This window comes from Nipponia nippon, unplaced genomic scaffold, assembly GCF_047370975.1.
Source record: "Nipponia nippon isolate SJK-2023a ecotype South Korea unplaced genomic scaffold, ASM4737097v1 scaffold_12, whole genome shotgun sequence".
NCBI classification, from domain to species: Eukaryota; Metazoa; Chordata; class Aves; order Pelecaniformes; family Threskiornithidae; genus Nipponia; species Nipponia nippon.
In genome coordinates, this window is record NW_028262313.1 from 3,318,906 (window position 1) to 3,337,851 (window position 18,946).

Below are 18,946 nucleotides of genomic sequence, written 5' to 3' on the forward strand. Positions count from 1 at the left end.
TTTCCAAAGCAAGTAACTGCTTTGGAGGTGTTAAATTCTCAACACGGAAAATACCAAGGACGCAGTCTTGTACCCGCGCTGGCTGGGTTTGAGTAAGAGACCTGCAAAGGCAACTCCACCGAGGAGTCTCAGGCTTTTCCCTCGCTCTACCAGAAAGCACTGAGCACCAAGCCGCCGGCGACAGCGCGGCAGATCACCACCGCGACCCTGCCAGCCCACGCGTCCGCCTGCGCTGCTGCCAACGGGCATCAGCAAGAATCCACAGAAACGAGCAACACGCTTTGTGCAACTGAATTATAAAAGGTGTCACTGGATTAAGCTTTGATTAATGCCCCAGGTATCAATTACTGTTTCACATTCAGCATCGCAAATAGTTTTCGTCTGCACCGGTCATTAAACACAAAGCCGAGGTTGTGTTTGAGATCAGACCTCGGAAGCGGCCGAGCACGGACCCCGGGGGTGACCCACCTCCCCCTGCCCTCCTCCAGGGCACCGTCCCCATTTCAGGCCTCAGCCCTTCCCCAGCACCCACCGTCAGGCATCACCGCCTCGCCGGGCACAGCGGGTACAGGAGCCGCCACCAGATGGAAAATGGCTTTCTGCACGTCTGCTGCGCAGCGGCTGTGCGCGCGGAGGGGACCCAGGGCCACGCACGAAGGAGGAACCGCTCGTCCCGCGCGCGCAGGTCTCCGGACCCTTCGCCGCAGAGCGCCCGGCCTGCCGTCGCCGGAGGAAGGTTTGTGCGCGCCTCCGAGCCCCGAACGCCTGTGCGGCCGCAGCTCGCTCTCCGCCTTTCACGGTAGCGCCGAGGACGCGCTCGGGGGGAGCCCCGGCGGTGCTCCGCGCTGGGACGCGTCTCCGGGTGCACGGAGGGCACGCCTGGGGTTATTTCAACACCCGCGCAGGTCTGGGAAGGGAAGTTCAGATGCTGCGGGCTTACGTGGCTGATGCTGCAACACCAGCGTTTTCCCAGCCATCTCCAGCTGGGAACGTTTAGGACCTTTGTCTTTCTATAAACGTTGAAAATTTATCCAACTCCAAAGCTCTTTTAGCTTAAACCGATGAATTTACGTTTATTTTACTGCCCAGAGCGGTTCCGCTTTTAAGGTAAAGACAGAGCAACCCACAGGGGAAGCATTTAGCACCTGACACATCAGACGTCGCCGTTCGGCGCTGCAGCACCTCGCAGGCCTGCTCTGGATGGGGGCCGCGGCCGGGGCCGCTCCCCAGCCCGACACGGACAGCCAGCATCCCGCCTCCGCCACGCGCGCCAGCCTCCCACTGCCCTCTATCCAAGTATTTAATCAAGTTACAAGTTACAGGGATATTTAAAACCACGTTGCCCACGCTGCCCCTTCTACCACAACGGGATTATCTTCCCACCAGACGCGATCGCCGCAGCGCCCGCGCTCCCGCAGCTACAGCACGGCCAGCTGCTCCTCCCCGGGCAGAGCCAGCCGGGCCCTCACGAGCCCGCGGCACTGGCCAGCAGCCACAAAAAAGCTTCAAGTACAGGGAGCGAGCGTAGGGGCAGATGTAAACCACAACTGTCGTGCGATTTTTTTGCGTAGGAAAGGTTTTTTTGCCCAACAGGTGGGATTTAGTAACTAAGAAAGGGAGAAATACGAGGTTAAAATACGCAAGTAGGTTATTCTAATTTGACCAAATAGAACTTCACCTCACTCTTAACGATTTATCATTGCTGGACGATAACTCGCCCTTCGTTTTTAACAGACAGACCGGCTGCAGAAACTACTATTAATTCACAACTTGAAAACCTGGACCGCGACTCTTTTCCCTAAATGAAATTAATGGCTCCATCCAGTAACAGGCACCTCGCTGCAGAAAAAAACAAGAGAGCTTAAACTCACGGCACAGCGCAGTTCTCAAAAGCCACGGTCGCAGCCTGTTATCCCTGCGGAGTTAACGCTGTATTGCGAATGTAGCACAAGGCACGTTGATGTATTTTGGTCACTTTATTAAATGAGATATTAAATAGTTTAAGTTTCAACTACTAAACAGCACTTTGAATGGTGAAAACACAGATAGTATATCGTCATACTTGAATGCTTCTTCTCTTTAAAAACACATTTCCAGTCCTTATATATATTACAAAACAGCCTTATAGGAAGAGGTGACACCTTTTCTATAGTACTTAAGATATTTAATACAGAACTGAAAAGCCATCTAATAGAAACAAAGGCAAGTCTTCACAGCTGTATGATTTCAGCAGCCAAAGCTGGTTGATGGACTGAAACATTACTATACAACTGGGACGAAACATATACAATATCACAATACTAAGCAAAAACGCTTTACATCCAAAGGAATAAACAGGTTACAAAATGTGGAGAATTTAGCAGGCAAAACTGTATTACAAGCAACATTTTTATTCGTCATCTTAAGCCATTTCATCTAGTTAAAACATCTAAAACAAATATAAAAATGAGCCTTTTATTATCTTACTGACGTATGTTCTGTCTTTAAATATTTGTTAAAGCTTGATGTTATACTCAAAGCACATTGTTATGCAGCTAAAATGTCAAGTGAGAAACATGTATGCAAAGTGGTCCAAGTTTTATTTCAATGCTTATCTCTGATTTCTTCTTATGCGTTAGTCTTCTGTTATCCATAGTTTTGTCCAGAATGAAAAAAAATGTGCCTTTAAATGTTGCCTAAAACTTCCACATTTAAGTCTTTGAGTTACTGTAAAACTCCATTGAACATTCCCAGGTTTGGTAGAAAGTACTTCTCTTACTCATGACGTGTAGGAATAGCGGTGAGAGTTGCCCAGAGTACATTTGCCTTCAAACGTTTGTCTCGGAGTCTCACGTTTTGTTTCTTCTAGTGTGAATACGTCTCTTTTTGCTCCCCTCCCCCCCAATTAAATTTAATTGCAGAGCTGGCAAAGCACTAGAACATACCGAGGTTCTTGTGTGGTATCTTGTAATAAAAGAGTCCAAGACAGCAACTTGTTAGCTGGTTTTGCAACAGATCAAACAAACTCTGTTCAGATCACAAACCAAGTTTCAATCACAAAATGAAATGTCGCCTAAGATTTGCATATTTAGATGCAAAAACCACTTGTCCAGTCAGGGCAAGAACTCAAAACTCCTGCAAGAAACTTTCCAGAAACCAGAACAATTTCAGTTCGCGTCAGCAAGTCAGTGGAGTCCAGCCATACCTAGAGCAAACGCCTCCAGCCGCTCCGTTCTCCCGAGTTCTCTGTAGTCGATACACCATTGCCTCAAATGTTCCTGTCACTTATTTTTACCCCCAGATTATAAACTTTTTTTTTTTTGGGGGGGGGGGAAGAATCAACCAAACTATATTCAAAGAAAAGCCCTATTTGTATTTAATTAGATCTTCACAACCACAAAAAGCGTGGGTAAAGAGAGTCCTAATGATATACAACAAACCAGAAATTTATCTCTGGTCTACATTAGAACAAAAACAAAACCCAAAACCAACCAAAAAAAAAAAAACCCAAGCTCTTTGTGTACTAAATCGTGTTTTCACACAAACGAAGGGGAACGGGGAGGAGTGCATAACCAAAACTCTTATCTAAGAGAGGGAAAAGTTACTTCGCCGTTCTGGCAGCTCTGGAAGTTGCTACAGCACTTTCTTCGTCTCGATTTTAAATCGGCAATGGTTCTGCCATTTTAACGCTGTTTATATAACAGGGTTTGACCCTGGCCACCATCACTATTTTAAACCCCAAAATACCAGGAATTTACATTTTCTTGGCCCGTCTCCCATTGCCGGCAATGGGAAAAGACAGTAGCACCAGCATTAAGGAGTTAACAGAAATGTGCTTTGTATTGGACTCCGCATAGAGTAAATTAGCGTGTGAAGGAAAAACATCTCCAACTCCAAGATCACTATTTGTTATTCCATCACATAAAACTGAAAATAAAAAATGGCAGAAGACTAGGGAAGAGCAATCGCCTTCCCCAAGTCACTATTTAAGGCTGTATACACAGTTTCTATATAACTGCATGACTCAAAAGTTTCAGAGCAGTAGTATTTAAGAATATTGCACTCAATTCTGTTTCAAAGAATATTTTCAGTTCCTGTTTCATTCAGCATAGATGATATAGTATGAGTCCAGACCTCAGTCAAAAGGAAACTAGACTATTTCTGTTTTAATATTCCCACTAATATAAAGAAATGGGTAAGCAGAAAAGTATTCCATAATTTGAGGAATCAACTCTAATCAAGAACTCAGCTGTTTACAATTCACATATGGTATACTGAAACATACAGACCTGCAGTCCTTCCTAAGCTTCTCAAATCTGATGATGGCTTCGCAGCTACTAAAAGCAAGCATAGGAGTTTAGACAGGAAACCTGTGGAGATGCTACTGTTACGGGAGGACTTGTTTTCACTGAAAACAACTGGTTATCTCCTGTACTCAACATATGTAAGAAGATTCTAGGCAACATCACTGACAACAGGGAAAACATTATGTCCTATTTAAACAAAGCTGAAACACTAATATGGAACATGGCATTTAAGGGGACCAACCAAACTTTTTTTTTTTTTTTTTTTTTTTACAGTTGAGTTCTGTTAAGCCATTGATTCCTAAAAAAATAAAAGTTCTTTCTCTGATTTTAACAATCCTTTAGGCTTTTAGTGCAAAATCACATTGATTTCCCTTGGGAAGGCCCTGGATTTTTGCCTCTCATTGGGGGTGGTGCTCGTTGTAACGGTGGTGGCTGCATACCACCAGACACTGACTGATACATTCCTCTCATATCTATCTGTTGGTAGTTGGAAGGATTCATGATTAAATTTGGAGGCTTTGGCATCATGAGATGACTCATTGCTGCTTGCTGGTAAGACATTTGCTGCTGTTGCTGCTGATTGTACTGCTGCTGTAGTCTTCTGTTCATAAGTATCCTCTGAACACAACTGATCAACTGTGAAGGGAAAGCAGAGCTGTTATAACTGCGTGACTCGTCTCAATGCCGCAAGTATCAAGTTCAGAGTTAAAATCAATTTGTTAGGGACAGCATGGCTGAAGGAAAAAAGCACCATTGTTATCACCATCACTAATGTGATGGTATTCACAAGCTGATTACTGTAGAAACCATTTAGTAACACCATTTAGGGCTAGGTTCTCTTAATGACTTGCCTATTGTGTTGCACGCAGCGTGCCGGTAAGTTGCTACGGCAACATGCACTACACGGTGAAATTATTCCCAGGTATAAGTTACAACGTTATTTGTCAGGTACCATTTATCTTCCCTTTGAAAGTCCTGCATGCGGACTGTCACTAAATGTTTGTCTGCCTCAGAGAAAACTCTTCCCATTGACATGATCTGGGCAACTTTCAGATTTTGCAAAATAATTCTCAGCTAAAAAACCGTTACCGGTCCTTTCTAAGATGTGTGTTTCCTAAGTTGCTTTCTGAGCTCTGGGAGTCAGATTTCTCTTTAAGCCTCGTGACCTTCAAGCAAACTACTTCAACAGAGAAATCTGGCAAGTATTTTTTTTATATGAACTTCTCACGGAGCCTCCTTCGACGAGGCTGAGCAATGCAACCCAACACACCGCAGAAGTCACCATCTCCTGATCTTACGTCACGTACACCGTTACACAATGCCAGTAAATACTTGACCCACTGAAACGTACGTTCTGGAAGTAGATATTTATGTACCTGAACATACAGTTTCATTTTATGAATACACACACGCAAAGTCCATACTCAATGTCCCAGTTCAAACATGAACAGTTGATCAAACAAATATTAGATATTTTACCATCTGTTGTTTAGTAAGGACATCGTTATAGATGGCTTCTCGGCGCTTGACATCAAGCTCCTGGCTTGCCTGTCTGCTTAGTGCCAGGGCCTGTACTTGGCTCTCTGTGAGCGTTACATTTTCTTTCCACTGAAAAGGAAAAACAACGAAAACCTTCTTGGCACCAGTCATTTTAACAAAAGTGTAACAGTAACTGAGGTCTTGCATTATGTTCAGAGTTGCATCAAAAGTTAAAACACAGCCCAATTTCCAGTAAATGCAAAATTATACTTCACCAGGATCGGAACTATGAGTTATTAGTTCCTCTAACTGCTAATTAAGGTAACAGACCTCCAGATTACTGGGAACAAGTGAGAAATATGGCAGCCCAAGTTAGACAGATAAAGACAAGATATAGGAAATACATCTTATTTGTGTACAATTATTATTCTTGTTTGTAGAAAATCAGCATTTTCAGAGCATGGCAAATAATCATGGATCTAAACTGCTAGTCCTCTAAGGCTCTATGTCACCTAGATGCCATTAAAGGGTTACAGCAAGCTGCAGGGATAAAGGTCAATACAAACTGGAAGTTATATTCATTAATAATGCAATTAATTCGCTGAATGACCATATACAATAGTAATTTCTTTGCCTGATAATATTTAACGTTTTCCCATCTCCTGACCTAAACCTACAGTTATCCATTTCACTCACTATGGTTGAAATGATGTCTTCAAGGGGCTGAATTCTTGCTGCAGTTACACTGTTGGTTGCTTCCACAACTTTCTCTCTTCCTTGATTAATAAGGTCCTGAGAAAACAGCAGAAAATTAATTATAAACCACAGATACAAAGAACACATTTCTTTGCCAGCCTTTCCTAAGTTTTCTTCATCTTTGCCTCGTGTACCTAGACTTTAATTACTTTTTTCTCTCATTTTGCACAAGTCAATGGAGTCTAAGCTTCCACACAACTGAACTTTAGCATAGAGTAACTGAACAGCATGTATAAATCTGCCAATTTGTACGGTGGACAGTATTTATAACAAACTATTTTTGTACCCAAAGGTTTTCGGATCATCACAGGAGTGCTACATTTCTATCCAGGCAAATTTTCTGTGATATCGACTTCGATGACATTACAGTTTCAACTCATTCTACATGCTCAAAATATTATCTATTACACTAAATTACCTATTTTAGCATAATACTGGCATATATTGTGTATTATTCCTCAGGCACATTCATCACAGGCCCCCCTGATTTGCACACTTTGTTAGAGGTTTTCGATTCTTTGGGACCGACTCCTCACCAGACACTAGTAGGTATCATAAGAGAACTGTGCTTCAGCTCCGGCAGTTTACAGCCTGGCATCTTGTTAGGAAGAAATGCCCTCAGCTACTTCAGCTGAGATGGCAAACCAAGACCTGGGATAACTGAGGAACAGAGCGTGCGTTCCTCTCTCCCATTCCTTCTCAGACAGAAGACAGATGGAGGCAGAAAGTTAGATGTGGTAATTAATGTCTGCAAAGAATGCAGTTAATTTTCCAGAATCCTGAGATATTACACAGGTATAGGTTTATATGCATACAAGTTAGACTTCAGTGTAACTACACACACACACACAAAACCCTACTAAAAGTAGGATACAATTACATAAATATCAAGATATTTAAGAACGTCATTATTCGTTATTTGTGACAGAAAAACACATGCACGCTTACAGCAACACAGATGTGTTACACTACTTGGATTGCTACTTACCTCCAGCTGTTGATTACTCATTGCTGACAGAGCACCCAAATTGAAAGGAATATACGGCGTTTGAGAGTTGAAATTTGTGGGAAGCATATTGGTCCCAGTTGGCATGTTGAAACGCATAGTCAAGCCCTTAAAAACACAAAATGCACTTGTATTTGAGTAGTTCTGATAACTCATGATCTTCTATAATAACCCATGAAATACCATACGCAGACAAATCAGCCCTTAGAGGAGACTACAAGCACTGCACGTTGCGCACGAAGGCTAACCTATCTCAGCAAACTGAAGATCCTTTCCAAACCTCAATTCAGAAGGACATTTTAATCACAGAGGAACCTAACTTCTAGTCTTGAGTAATATGGGAGTTTAGCTGAATTATAATTATTTGGCATACTAAGAAAAAAAATGATCAAGGCTTATTAGTATATCTTAAGTTGCTGAAGATGCATTTTTTATATTGCAAACTCACGACATAATATTGAGTTTGACCTGACTGTAATCAAATTTTGAAGAAGTGAAATGCATAATTTATTAGCAGGAATATAAAGCTCATCTGCCACATGGATTTCTCATAGGGCAATTTCAGTGCTTACTGCATTATATCTGCCTATTTCTTCTCCCTCACAAAACCTTCTCCCAGTACTCCATTTCATTTGTCATTTGTTCACTCAAGACGTTCAGTGGCAATTTATACATCCACTTTTTGTACTTTCAGATTACTGATCAGATCTGAATACCAAACTTTGCCTTTCCAGGAATTTTCTGCTATTAGACTCCAGTTACACCAAATTATCATATTCCTTCTACAGTAAAAAAATCCCAAACCTGTAGCCAATTTACAATTTTCTTCATTCTACCACCTGCTTAAATATCAAAGAAAAAAGACACAGGGAATAATAGAAAAAAAAAAAAAGTAAGCTTTTAGGTCCTTTCTGGTAGACGCTTTTATGTTTGTGGGATCGTGGCAAAAAATTCTGAAATCAATTGTATACCTTTAATGGAGCTAGAAATTTTCCTCAAATGGTAAAAGAGAGGTTTTACACCGGACACCAGTTGAGTTTTATTACGAAATACAAAAAAATGTGTGTATAAAAGGAAAAAGTAACTTTTAAATTAAAGTAACAAAGCATACAGAAGACCAGCATTGAAAGAGCAAACAAGACACGGTATCTCCGTTTTTCATGTCAAAATTTGCTTTGTATATAAATGTCTTGGCCTATAAGAAAATTAATTTCCTCAAAACAAACTGAAAAGCTAAGTGGTACTTAAATCTGGAAAGGTTATTTTCATGTATGTAAACCTGACTGGATTGCTTTACCTTCTTTTCTGCTTCATATTCTGCCCATGCTGCCTTCCTTTCTTCTTCAGTGAGCTCCTCTTCCTCCTTATGGTCCAGGAGCGAATCATGTTCGTGATATCCAACTATATACTCTTTATTGATTTGAAGCAGTTCTGCCAGAATTGTATCCTGTTGAAATGAAGAGATGATAAAACGAGGCGTCACTCAGTAGCTCTACTATATTTACTCTTTGTACATGCCTAACTTACTGCTTTGACCCAATTTCACAAATAGCAGCTCACAGCACTTCACAGCGAAACAAAATTAAAAAATAATTTTAAAGTACAATTTTCCTCGGAGGGAGGGTAATGGATTAACAATCTGCTGCAGAGATGACAGTCCGATCACTTAATGAGCCAGAGGAATGCACTCTGATTCCACAACAATAAATGCAGTTTAAGAACCTAAAAAGAATGGAATGTGCTCAATGATTTTTCCTTTGCTGAGGCTGGATACCTGAGAGGACCTATCAATAATCTCCATCTATAATATATAAAGGGCACCTCTACTGGATTTAAAACACTAAGTAGTACTTTGGTCCGTCAACTGTCCATCAGCATTCAACAGCATTCAACAAAAGAGGCTGCTTTCTTAAAACCGTTAAGATACACGTCGAGATAAATAGTCCCCACCCGCCGGGACTAACAAAGATCAAGGCACTGCTATGAACCGGATTTGATCAGCAGGTTGCAATTTAGACCTCTCTATTCCACAATACCCCTAATGCTTAATTGCTTTTAAGGTTAACTGAAATATTTACAATGTCCTTTATAATGGCAAACTATTGTGAAGGTTTTGGTCGCAGGCATACTAACATTTTATATACATATAGCTGCATTTTATATACATATATACACACACGCATATATATATATATAAAAGAAAGCTCCAATATAGCTCAGCATTCAGTCTAAGATTTCTAATACAAAAACAAACAAACAAACAAAAAACCATAAATCCTATTAGTGTTTTTTGAAATGCAGAGTTACCAGCACGTTGAGTATTTCCTAGATAAAGCAAAAACAAACTAGCTGCTAACCAAAATATTAAGTTGCTACTGCCCTTGTCTGGACTACAGATGCCACATTATGATAGATCATTATCCCAATTAAAAAGTGATATAAGAACAGATAGAGAAAACGAATGTGAAAAGCCGGTATTTCAAGGTAGGTAGTAATGGTTTTGCAGTCCTCATTCTCACTGAGTCAACATTCCAGCCTCCAGTTTTTCAAAGATGATGCCTCTCTGTGTTACAATAAAGGTAATGCTGCGAAGGATGAAGAGAAACACCCTCTATACGACTATTAAAAACTGCTCATGCTGCACCGCAGGACTCCCCTTTTGGAGATAATTAGTGAATTTTTTTTTGTTGTTAAACACACTCATATCACTGATGAGCTTGCCGAATTAAGAAAGCTCCGATATGCCTCAGCATTCAGTTTAAGATTCATAATGCAAAACCATTATCTCATTGAACTTTTGGACCACTCCGACATGAATTACGGTGAATACACTGAATATCCTTTTTGCAGTAGGATTACATGAATACCTACAGACCCACTCCACATCATGCCCTTATTGTGCTAGGCATCTGTACAAACAGGAATATAAACTGTCCTACCCTGACATTTTATAATCTAGACAGAACAATGATCGGAAAGAATGGCTGGTACCCACAAACAAACAGATTTCTGCAACAACACTGGGAACTGCATGTGGAAGCCCTGACCAGTGGTTTTGTCACAACAGCTACAGAAAGTTGTTTCTGTGTGTGTTTAAGACTCAGTTATGTTAACCCATTAAATAAGCCAGTCTTTGCTTCCGCCTTGCACTACCTGGTCTCCCTAAATTTGAATCAATGCTTTCATTGCCAGCTCCTCAACAAAATATTCAATGTAGCATCTGCACAAGGAACAAATAATGGTATTTTTGGGGTGGTGGGAGAAAACGCAGAGAGAAAAGGGATGCGATAATAGGATATGACGAAAACGTCTAGAGGAAGTGGGTGAAGAAGTCAAGAAGCTGTTACAAAAGTCCGCTAACACAATTAAAGCGCTCTCAGCATACCGTAGCTGTACATCAGTGTGCGGAGGGTTCCTGGACATGCATATGCATTAATTTCCATGGTAACTCTATTATTGAAAACAATACTGGAATATAATCCACACTCACTTAGCCAACAGAGTCTTCAAAATGTGGTTTAAATTACATCCAACTGTGTGTTTGCTTTTCTTTGTCTAAACTTTATTTTGCATTAACTTTAATGATGGAGCTTGAGAACTGGGATATGGAAGGTACTGCCATTTAGTCTGTTTAATTTTACAATGAAAAAAATAATAAATTCGCCTTACACACAAAAAATCATCAGAATAAGTATTCCTTTTCATTTGTTTAGCTTGTTGATAGAACAATGATTATCAATGGGTTTATAAGCTTTAAGATGAAATCCTGGTGATGAATGAAAAAATGAAGAGAGACTGAGAAAAGGGTTTGAATTTTAAAAAAAGGTTTGTCTTTTTAAAATCCTGATGGAAATTACATGCTATGGAGAGATAAATGTATTAGAAAGGACATCTTCCATGAAGGAATGCAAGTTATGTTGTAATTCATAAACAAGTTTTTCTCAACCAATTGAACATTTAATATGAAGGTTAAAAATAAAAATAAATTTAAATAAGTAGCAAATTCTTCTGATTGTGAGATCAACAGCCTTCCAAAATTCAGAAAATTGTCCCCTAGTACGGAACTACAATAAAACACATGCCCTGGCTATGTCCTGAGGTAGTATAAAATAATGATATACTATATCCAACTGAATCCGAACTATTATTTTGATCTGCTTTTCCAATCTGCATTACATGACCTCAACTGAGCCAAGTTTTCATTTCACATAAAAACGTGACTGCGACTCTAATCCACGCTGATCTGGGGAAGAACAGCAAGGAACAGAGGGTGCGATAGTGCCAGCTCCGAGGGACGCATGGTGCCCCCCATTTTGTCTTTGTCCAGCTCCTACCTCACACATACCGCTCCGAAATACCTATCGCCCTGGCCAAGGTAAGCCACGAGTACTGCACTTCTCGCTGAGCCCAGCTATCGGTATTTGTGGTGAAAAAACTTTTTCCCGTTAGCTGCGTATCAGCCAAGTCTACCCCAGTATACAATCCTTCGGGAGCTGAGTGTTAAGAGTCTGTGAGAAACTACTTTAAAAAAAACCCCAAACAATAGCCCAGTCATAAATCACACAGATTTAAAAAAAGACTCCAGATCCACTGTTAAATTCAGAGCAAACTAAGACGTAACACCCGAAATACATTCATAATACATTAAACAGAATTTTCTCGCTTTACACCATCTTTTCCTTTTGAATTGCTACTCTACAGAAATAATAACAAAACCTGCTTATGCCTTTAGTCTGTGTTAGATAATGAGTCACTACATTTGCATAAAGCTCATGGCCTATATACAGTAATTATTTCTATACTTAAATACAACAAATGTGACTGACTACTCAGTCTTAAGACACCTGTTACACCTGTTTGGGACTGAATTTCTAAAGTAGTCCTTTCCAACTCTACAGGGATAGCGGATGAATGAAATCAAGCAGTGGAAGTTAAGACTACTTTAATAACTGATGTGAACAACACTCATAATAAAAATATTCCGTTAAACCCAAGTATTTACATTGTTCAAGACGCAGACGCTCTTTCAGAGGGGTGAGGGCAGAGAAATGGCACTATTAGGTTGCGGTTGTAGTGCAATAGGCATTTTCCCCTGAGAACCGTACGCCCTGGCTCCTCCGCACTCCTTGGCAACCTGAAGGTCTTGTTCAGACCGCAAAGGGCAGAAAACTGCTGCTAAAATTAAAACTTGACATGAAACTTTGATAAGCTTCCAAGAAAACTAGATACTGCACATTTGCCGTGCGACTTTTTATATAAAATAGCAACATTCAACATCTTCCCCCCCCTTCACAACACTTTCTAAGAAAACTCGTCTTTGACTAGAACTTGGATTATCGCAAAACCAAAATTCTCAAGGATGTAGTTTAAAAATCAAGTCGTATTTGTTTCTTCACTCACATAACGGCTTTAATTCTGACTTTTAACACGATATAGAATGAATTTTCCTAACCCATTGAAAGCAATACAACTAAAACCCATTTTTTTCTTACATCAAAGAAGCTGAAAAGCGTGTTAAAACTAGGAGTTACAATAAGAACCCTAACGCTCAGCTCTGAATCATTCCTCCTCAAGATACGTGATTCCTACAGAACCTTCCTACTCTGGGGTGTCACTGAAGCCAAGGAGGTCTCTGACTTAGCAGACATCCAGCAGAAAACCTGTTATCCCTCCAGGTTTTTCCACACTCACGCTTAGAGGGCTGGAGAAAAGATGGAAAACATTTCACCCGATTCCTGTTCGTAATTCCCTCTAAAAAGCACGCTTGGAAGGGGTCAATTCTGAAATGCATATTTTTCAAACACCTTTGTACCCACGTTCTGAGGAATCTGTGCGTTCAGAGCCTAGCTCTATCTCCACGTGACACTTAGTATATTTACGTGGTTTTACTGTGCATTTCACACCAATGCTAAGGATTACAAAGGTAATCCCTTACCTTACGGTCTGCACAACACCAAAATTACACAGCGATAACATTGTTCAACAGACTATGCTTTGAAGATGCACAAGAGGCCTGAAGACAAAGAGAGACAATTACACACAAAACCTGCAAAAGGCAGAACTAAAGCCTTCTTTTCGCCTAAATGCCTATTTTGCTTCGCTGGTAATTATAAAGGAACAGCTCAGTCTTTGTAAGCAAGGGGTAGACAGCTCAATGATGGAGGAGTAATACAGGTAAAGTTTTAGCGGCCTTTGTATCCAGCTAAGAGCTGCAGAGATCAGGTTGGGTGTGCTGAACTTACCACGAACAAAGCATCCGAATATCATGCAACATGATCTTGAAGAAAATGTTAATCTCCAAATGCTGTGTAAGTAATCGATGTTACAATAAAATGTTTTCATAAGCACATTAATAGTCTTTTAAATCAACTTTTAAAAAAAATGCTATGTGTTGTTAAATTCACTTGTTAAGAAGTTTTATAATTACAAAGCTAAATCATGCATCTCTGCTAAAATTACAGTGAAATAAGAATGAACTTTCTGAATGAATAACCCTGCACTATTTAGAAAGTAACATCCCCTGCAGTATTTCCTACAGCTGATACTTGGTTTTGATTGTTTACATATGATTTTAGAGAATTGGATAGACCAAAAAAAAGACAGAATAGGAAATAAAACATAAAAGTTAAACTTACGATATTATAAATAAGGCACGAGCCACAATTCAATTAAACACATCACAGGAATCAAGGAAGGAGTCACTGCAACTACTGGGCTAGCTCAGTTTTGTGTGCAAAGCAAGAACCTAATTGTGGATAAAATGAAAATAAAATATCCCAATCAGCTCACCTTCATAGGGAAGACAAATGCAGCCAGAAATAATTTAAACAAAGTGGGATCATCCAAATAGTAAACCTAAGTACCAAATGAAACAGAGTGCTCCGATGTAAATTCCTTTGTGACGGCCTCCTACCTTGGCGCGAAGCACTACTCATCCAGGCAAGGCAGGTCAATGCCAAACCGGCAGAGAAGTCACCCTAAATCTAACTATTCGCCTGGCATTTTTCCTTGGCTGAACCACCCAGGATTCATCCACGATAACTCGCCGCTCAGGCATATTTGATGGCCTTACAGGACAGACTTCATCCCTACCCTCAGACTCCCTGCCCAAATCGCAACCAAGACTTTACACGATGACAGCTACTGATTTTTATTAACACTCCTAGAAGCACTTTCCCCCCAACATTTTGAAGAGGTTTTCCCCACAGCTATACCAACGACACGAAAACACCAGCTACCACGCATGCCGCAGGCTACTCGGCCAGCCAGCTACAACATGCCGTCCTTCCTAGGACACTTCACACCCTCGCTTCCCAACTTCTGCAGGAGTCGAGGGAACTCAGCATCCAGCATGATTCCTCCTCACTACCAAGACTAATTCAGGGGAACGAAGAAAGGGAAAGAGTATTTGGGGGTTAACGGCTAGCTTCCCATATTCTGTGAGGCCATCAGCAACGCAAAGCCCTGCTTTCAACAAATAAATACAGAAACTGCTAAAGTAAGAAGAATCTACCTGATGATTTATAGCCTTTTCAACCAACAAATAAAAAAAAAGAGATTAGAAATTTGCACACAGTATGTACTAAGGCGCACATCTTTAAAAGGATGAAATTCTATTCAATACCATTTGCTAAAACTATGAAAAAACCAAAGGGAATTCCAGTACACACATTTGCTCTACTTACAGCCAGGGACTAGGTTAAAAGCTTGTATTCAACTTAACTTACACGAACCTTACACTGATGGTTGGAAGGGAATTAACATGGAACTTAATATTTAAAACTGATTGATAAAGTAAGTTTGGAGTTTGTAAACTCTCTTTTACATTATACTTCATTAATTAATTGATTTATTATTGTAAAAGAAAACAAGTAACTTTCAAAATATAAATATTGCATTGGATTGATCAATGCTTTGAGTAAACATACTCAGTTGCTTCGTAGGTTTTCGACCTAATTTTATTTTCTTAAAAATAAGTAGCAGCAGCAGCAGCAAATGGTGATGCATTAGCTATGAGTTTGTGGAAGCATAAATGTATATGGCATAAAATAACCAAAAACGTAAAAAAGATAAAATAAATACTATTCATTACAACCTAAAGGAGGATGTTTTAGGACTTAAAACCCCTGAATTTGCCAAAATAAAAATGTACAATGTAGTAAAAAGGTAGAATAAAATTTTCAGTTATCTACAATTTACTGCTTACAGTGAGAAACACTGTAATAAAAAGAGCTTAGATATAGTCATTAAAGTTTGTTTTCAAGGGTTTTAAAATGCATGTGTAACAGTGACTAACACTTATAGGGCTAACACTTCCTAAATCCCCCCCCGGCAGCTGCACTGACTCTGTAGGTGGTCTAACAGACTGTTCCAGAGAATGGCTTAACTATTAAGAATGCCAATGTGATGCCTGACCACAATTTATTATATTATAGTAGTCTACAGATAGTCTAGAATGGAAAACACACCATTTTTCCTTGGAAATTAATAGATTTACAAACTGGGAAACCTCCCTCCCCACACCCAGACACTGCATGATGACCTAAACACAGTACTAACTCAGAAATTTAACCAGTTAACTAACTACGGGCCACATGTTTACGTGCTACTGTGTACTAGCTAGTCGCCTGGTAAGAAGCAAAGATAATTGCACAACAGCTTAATGATGAATTGGTCTTTAGCAGACCACATAAATTAGACAAAGTACAAAACCTTAGCCTAGTCCTAAATACAAACTGACTTGGAAAAAAAAGAATAACTGAACCAGTTATTCTTTCCCCTGAAGTTTACTCCTGCCTGACTGTAAAAGTTGTAGTTTTTACTTTTAAATTCAGTTAGCAACTTTTTCAGTTCCCTAAGTATCACATAGGATAGTGAACCACTACTACCTAGAGCAGTGACAGTGAACCCCTACTACACATGCCACATCCATTAAAAATAGATTTAGGCAGGCCACAGTGAAACCAAACCATTGTGATCTTGAAAGTTCATTTAGCGCCAAGTCGGGAAAAGGTCTGACATCACTACTTCATATTATCTCGAGTACAGAATGTCAGCGTTCCAAGTTGTGTAAATGGTGTAAGTGATTGTCTACAAAAACTGTGTGAAAAAGTGTATTTGTTTGTTCTGACTTAAAATTTTTGTCTTTTAACTGAAGATCTTTTTCTTATACGGTCAATTACATCAAAGGGAAACTCATTATCTAGGTCATTATACCATTCATTATATTAATTACATATTTTACTGTGTTACTTGCTATTCACCTCCATTTGAAGTGAAAAATACTGCTCTACAGTGAAAATAGAGCACTCTTCTCCTTCCAAGATCAAATACCCCATATGTCCTTAAACAGATGTAAGTTACTTTTATAGCATATAATTCCTAGTGATGTGCATCAACTTACTTTTGGCAACATTGGCGTATCTCTCTTCTTTTTCTTTTCTGAATTAGGATCATCCAGCAAATCTGGCTCAAAAGTGTACAGCTCTGTAAGTTCATTCATAGTAAAATGACGTTCAACTTGCTGTTGGTCGACAACCCGGAAAGACAATGACTGCTTTGTTACCTGACGATCATAGATCTTATCTTCCATCGTTCCCTGAAAAATGAAGACACTCACTGTCATACAAATGCCAGACCTTCTTGTCATATAGGGAAAAAAAATAATAGATACAAAAGAGCTAGAATAACAACGTAACAGTGCTCTATTTTCCTCGTTTCTTTGACCCTGTATCTACAAGTTACCTGAAAACACTTTGTTTGCTGAGAAAAAAAAAGAAAAACCACCTCGTGGAAGTGCACACAAAGTAACGTGAATTGTGTATGTGACAGATGTCATCTAGCTGTTGACTAGAGTAAGAAACGTATTTTTTCAGTAGTGTTTTGAAGAGATAGGTTTTTGCTTCAGTTCTCCAAAGTAGGATTATGACCAAAAAAATGGCAATTTCCCCAGCACGTACCTTATTTTGCTGCTTTGAGCAGCCTGTAAAAAGGAAAACGGATACCGTACCACTGGGGTGGAGAGGAGAGGGGAAGGGAAGCAGTCAAGTCTAATTCATCACAGCTGTGTATGAAAGAATTAGATCTTTGATGAAAAAAGGAAAATTACTTTTTTTTTTAAAGAAAAAAAAAGACGACTTTGAGAAGTATGAGAACAGCACAGCCTGTTCTGAACATCGTAATTTAAAAAGGATATCAACAGTTCAAAAGTGCACATAGAAAACTACAAAAATAGACTGAAGCCTGAAGAAAAAACAACATGTCTGACACTAACATGTTACAAAAAGTAATCTGTTTAAGTTGGCAAGTAAATAGTGACTTGATCAAGAGTTAAGTACTGTTACTGGGAAAAGGTCTTCAGTCTAACACCTCAAGAACTAGAAGATGAAGCAACGTACTTCCTAACAGAAATAATGGCATTATCCTTAAAAAACACATAGATCAGTGACCATCAGAATTATTACACATCTTTAGTATCTGTAGGGTGTGATACAAGTTTTCAAATCATGACTGGATGCCTTTTTCTAAAAAATTCTCCAGCTCCCTGTGTTTTCATTCCAGTTGGACCATCGGGGGCCCACGGACCAGGGGTCTGTAGAAGACAGCCACACTGAGCAAGCCTATTGCCTAACAACGACCATCCTCTATGCAGTCTATTCAATTAAGAATTTTTAGTGGTGTGCAAATTAAAAAAGCTGAGAACACTATTCGGAGTCTGGACGTGTGAATCACTGCTAGAATTCCAGAATTTGTGTTACACAAAGTGTCAGATGAGGTGAGCTTAACAGGAAATAATTTCAGTTGTTATTTATTTTACCCATCTTTCCTTCAAGAGCTTTTTCAGTGGCCAAATACTGCTATCAGATTAGGGCTGGAAGATGACTGCATCAGTGTGCACCACTACTTCAACACAAGTCCAAATAGTTACAGTCCAAACAGTTAGTTTACAAATTTGATTGCAGGACCAGAATATCACAAAAATATCACAGAAACCTACCTGAGCCAAAAACCTGTACACAAACACAGGTTTGTTCTGCCCAAAGCGGTAAACTCTGAAAATACTCTGGATGTCATACGATGGGTTCCACGAAGCGTCAAAGATGATTACTCTATTAGCAGCCACGAGATTAATTCCGAGGGAACCTGCTTTAGTGGATATAATAAACAAGCGGCCTCTGCAATAGAGAAAAGTTGCAAAATTTTAATGTTTTGGAAAACAACTACTGTTCCCATGTTGCTATGTTACTATAGAGTTGTTCATACACTGAAATAACTCAAAAACTTCATTAAAATACTGTATTAAGCATAAAAGAGATGCAGGCTTTACAAGGACAACACTTTTACCAACACATAAGCTCCCAGAAATATAGATCAGGGCCTTTTGCAAACCAACTGTTAAGAAAAACTGGTGGGTAAGAAA

General features: G+C 39.7%; 1 protein-coding gene across 16 annotated transcripts in view; it reads right to left on the bottom strand.

The window, feature by feature from the left end:
* Positions 1-1,961: 1,961 nt before the first annotated feature.
* Positions 1,962-18,946, bottom strand: part of ATRX (ATRX chromatin remodeler) — an 89,057-nt gene continuing 72,072 nt past the window's right edge. For 12 of the 16 annotated variants that reach the window (XM_087748413.1, XM_087748412.1, XM_087748406.1 and 9 more), the window contains 7 exons: positions 18,524-18,701; positions 16,931-17,125; positions 8,825-8,974; positions 7,510-7,635; positions 6,462-6,557; positions 5,766-5,894; positions 1,962-4,922 (listed from right to left, as the gene is read on the bottom strand). In XM_087748413.1, coding sequence (XP_087604539.1) covers positions 4,644-4,922; positions 5,766-5,894; positions 6,462-6,557; positions 7,510-7,635; positions 8,825-8,974; positions 16,931-17,125; positions 18,524-18,701 — 1,153 coding nt within the window. In that variant the 3' untranslated portion in view covers positions 1,962-4,643. Of the gene's footprint in view, positions 4,923-5,765; positions 5,895-6,461; positions 6,558-7,509; positions 7,636-8,824; positions 8,975-13,462; positions 13,541-13,769; positions 13,832-14,162; positions 14,273-16,930; positions 17,126-17,486; positions 17,591-18,523; positions 18,702-18,946 lie in introns of those variants that run through there. The other 4 variants (XR_015702528.1, XR_015702529.1, XR_015702527.1 and 1 more) reach the window with 4 other exon arrangements.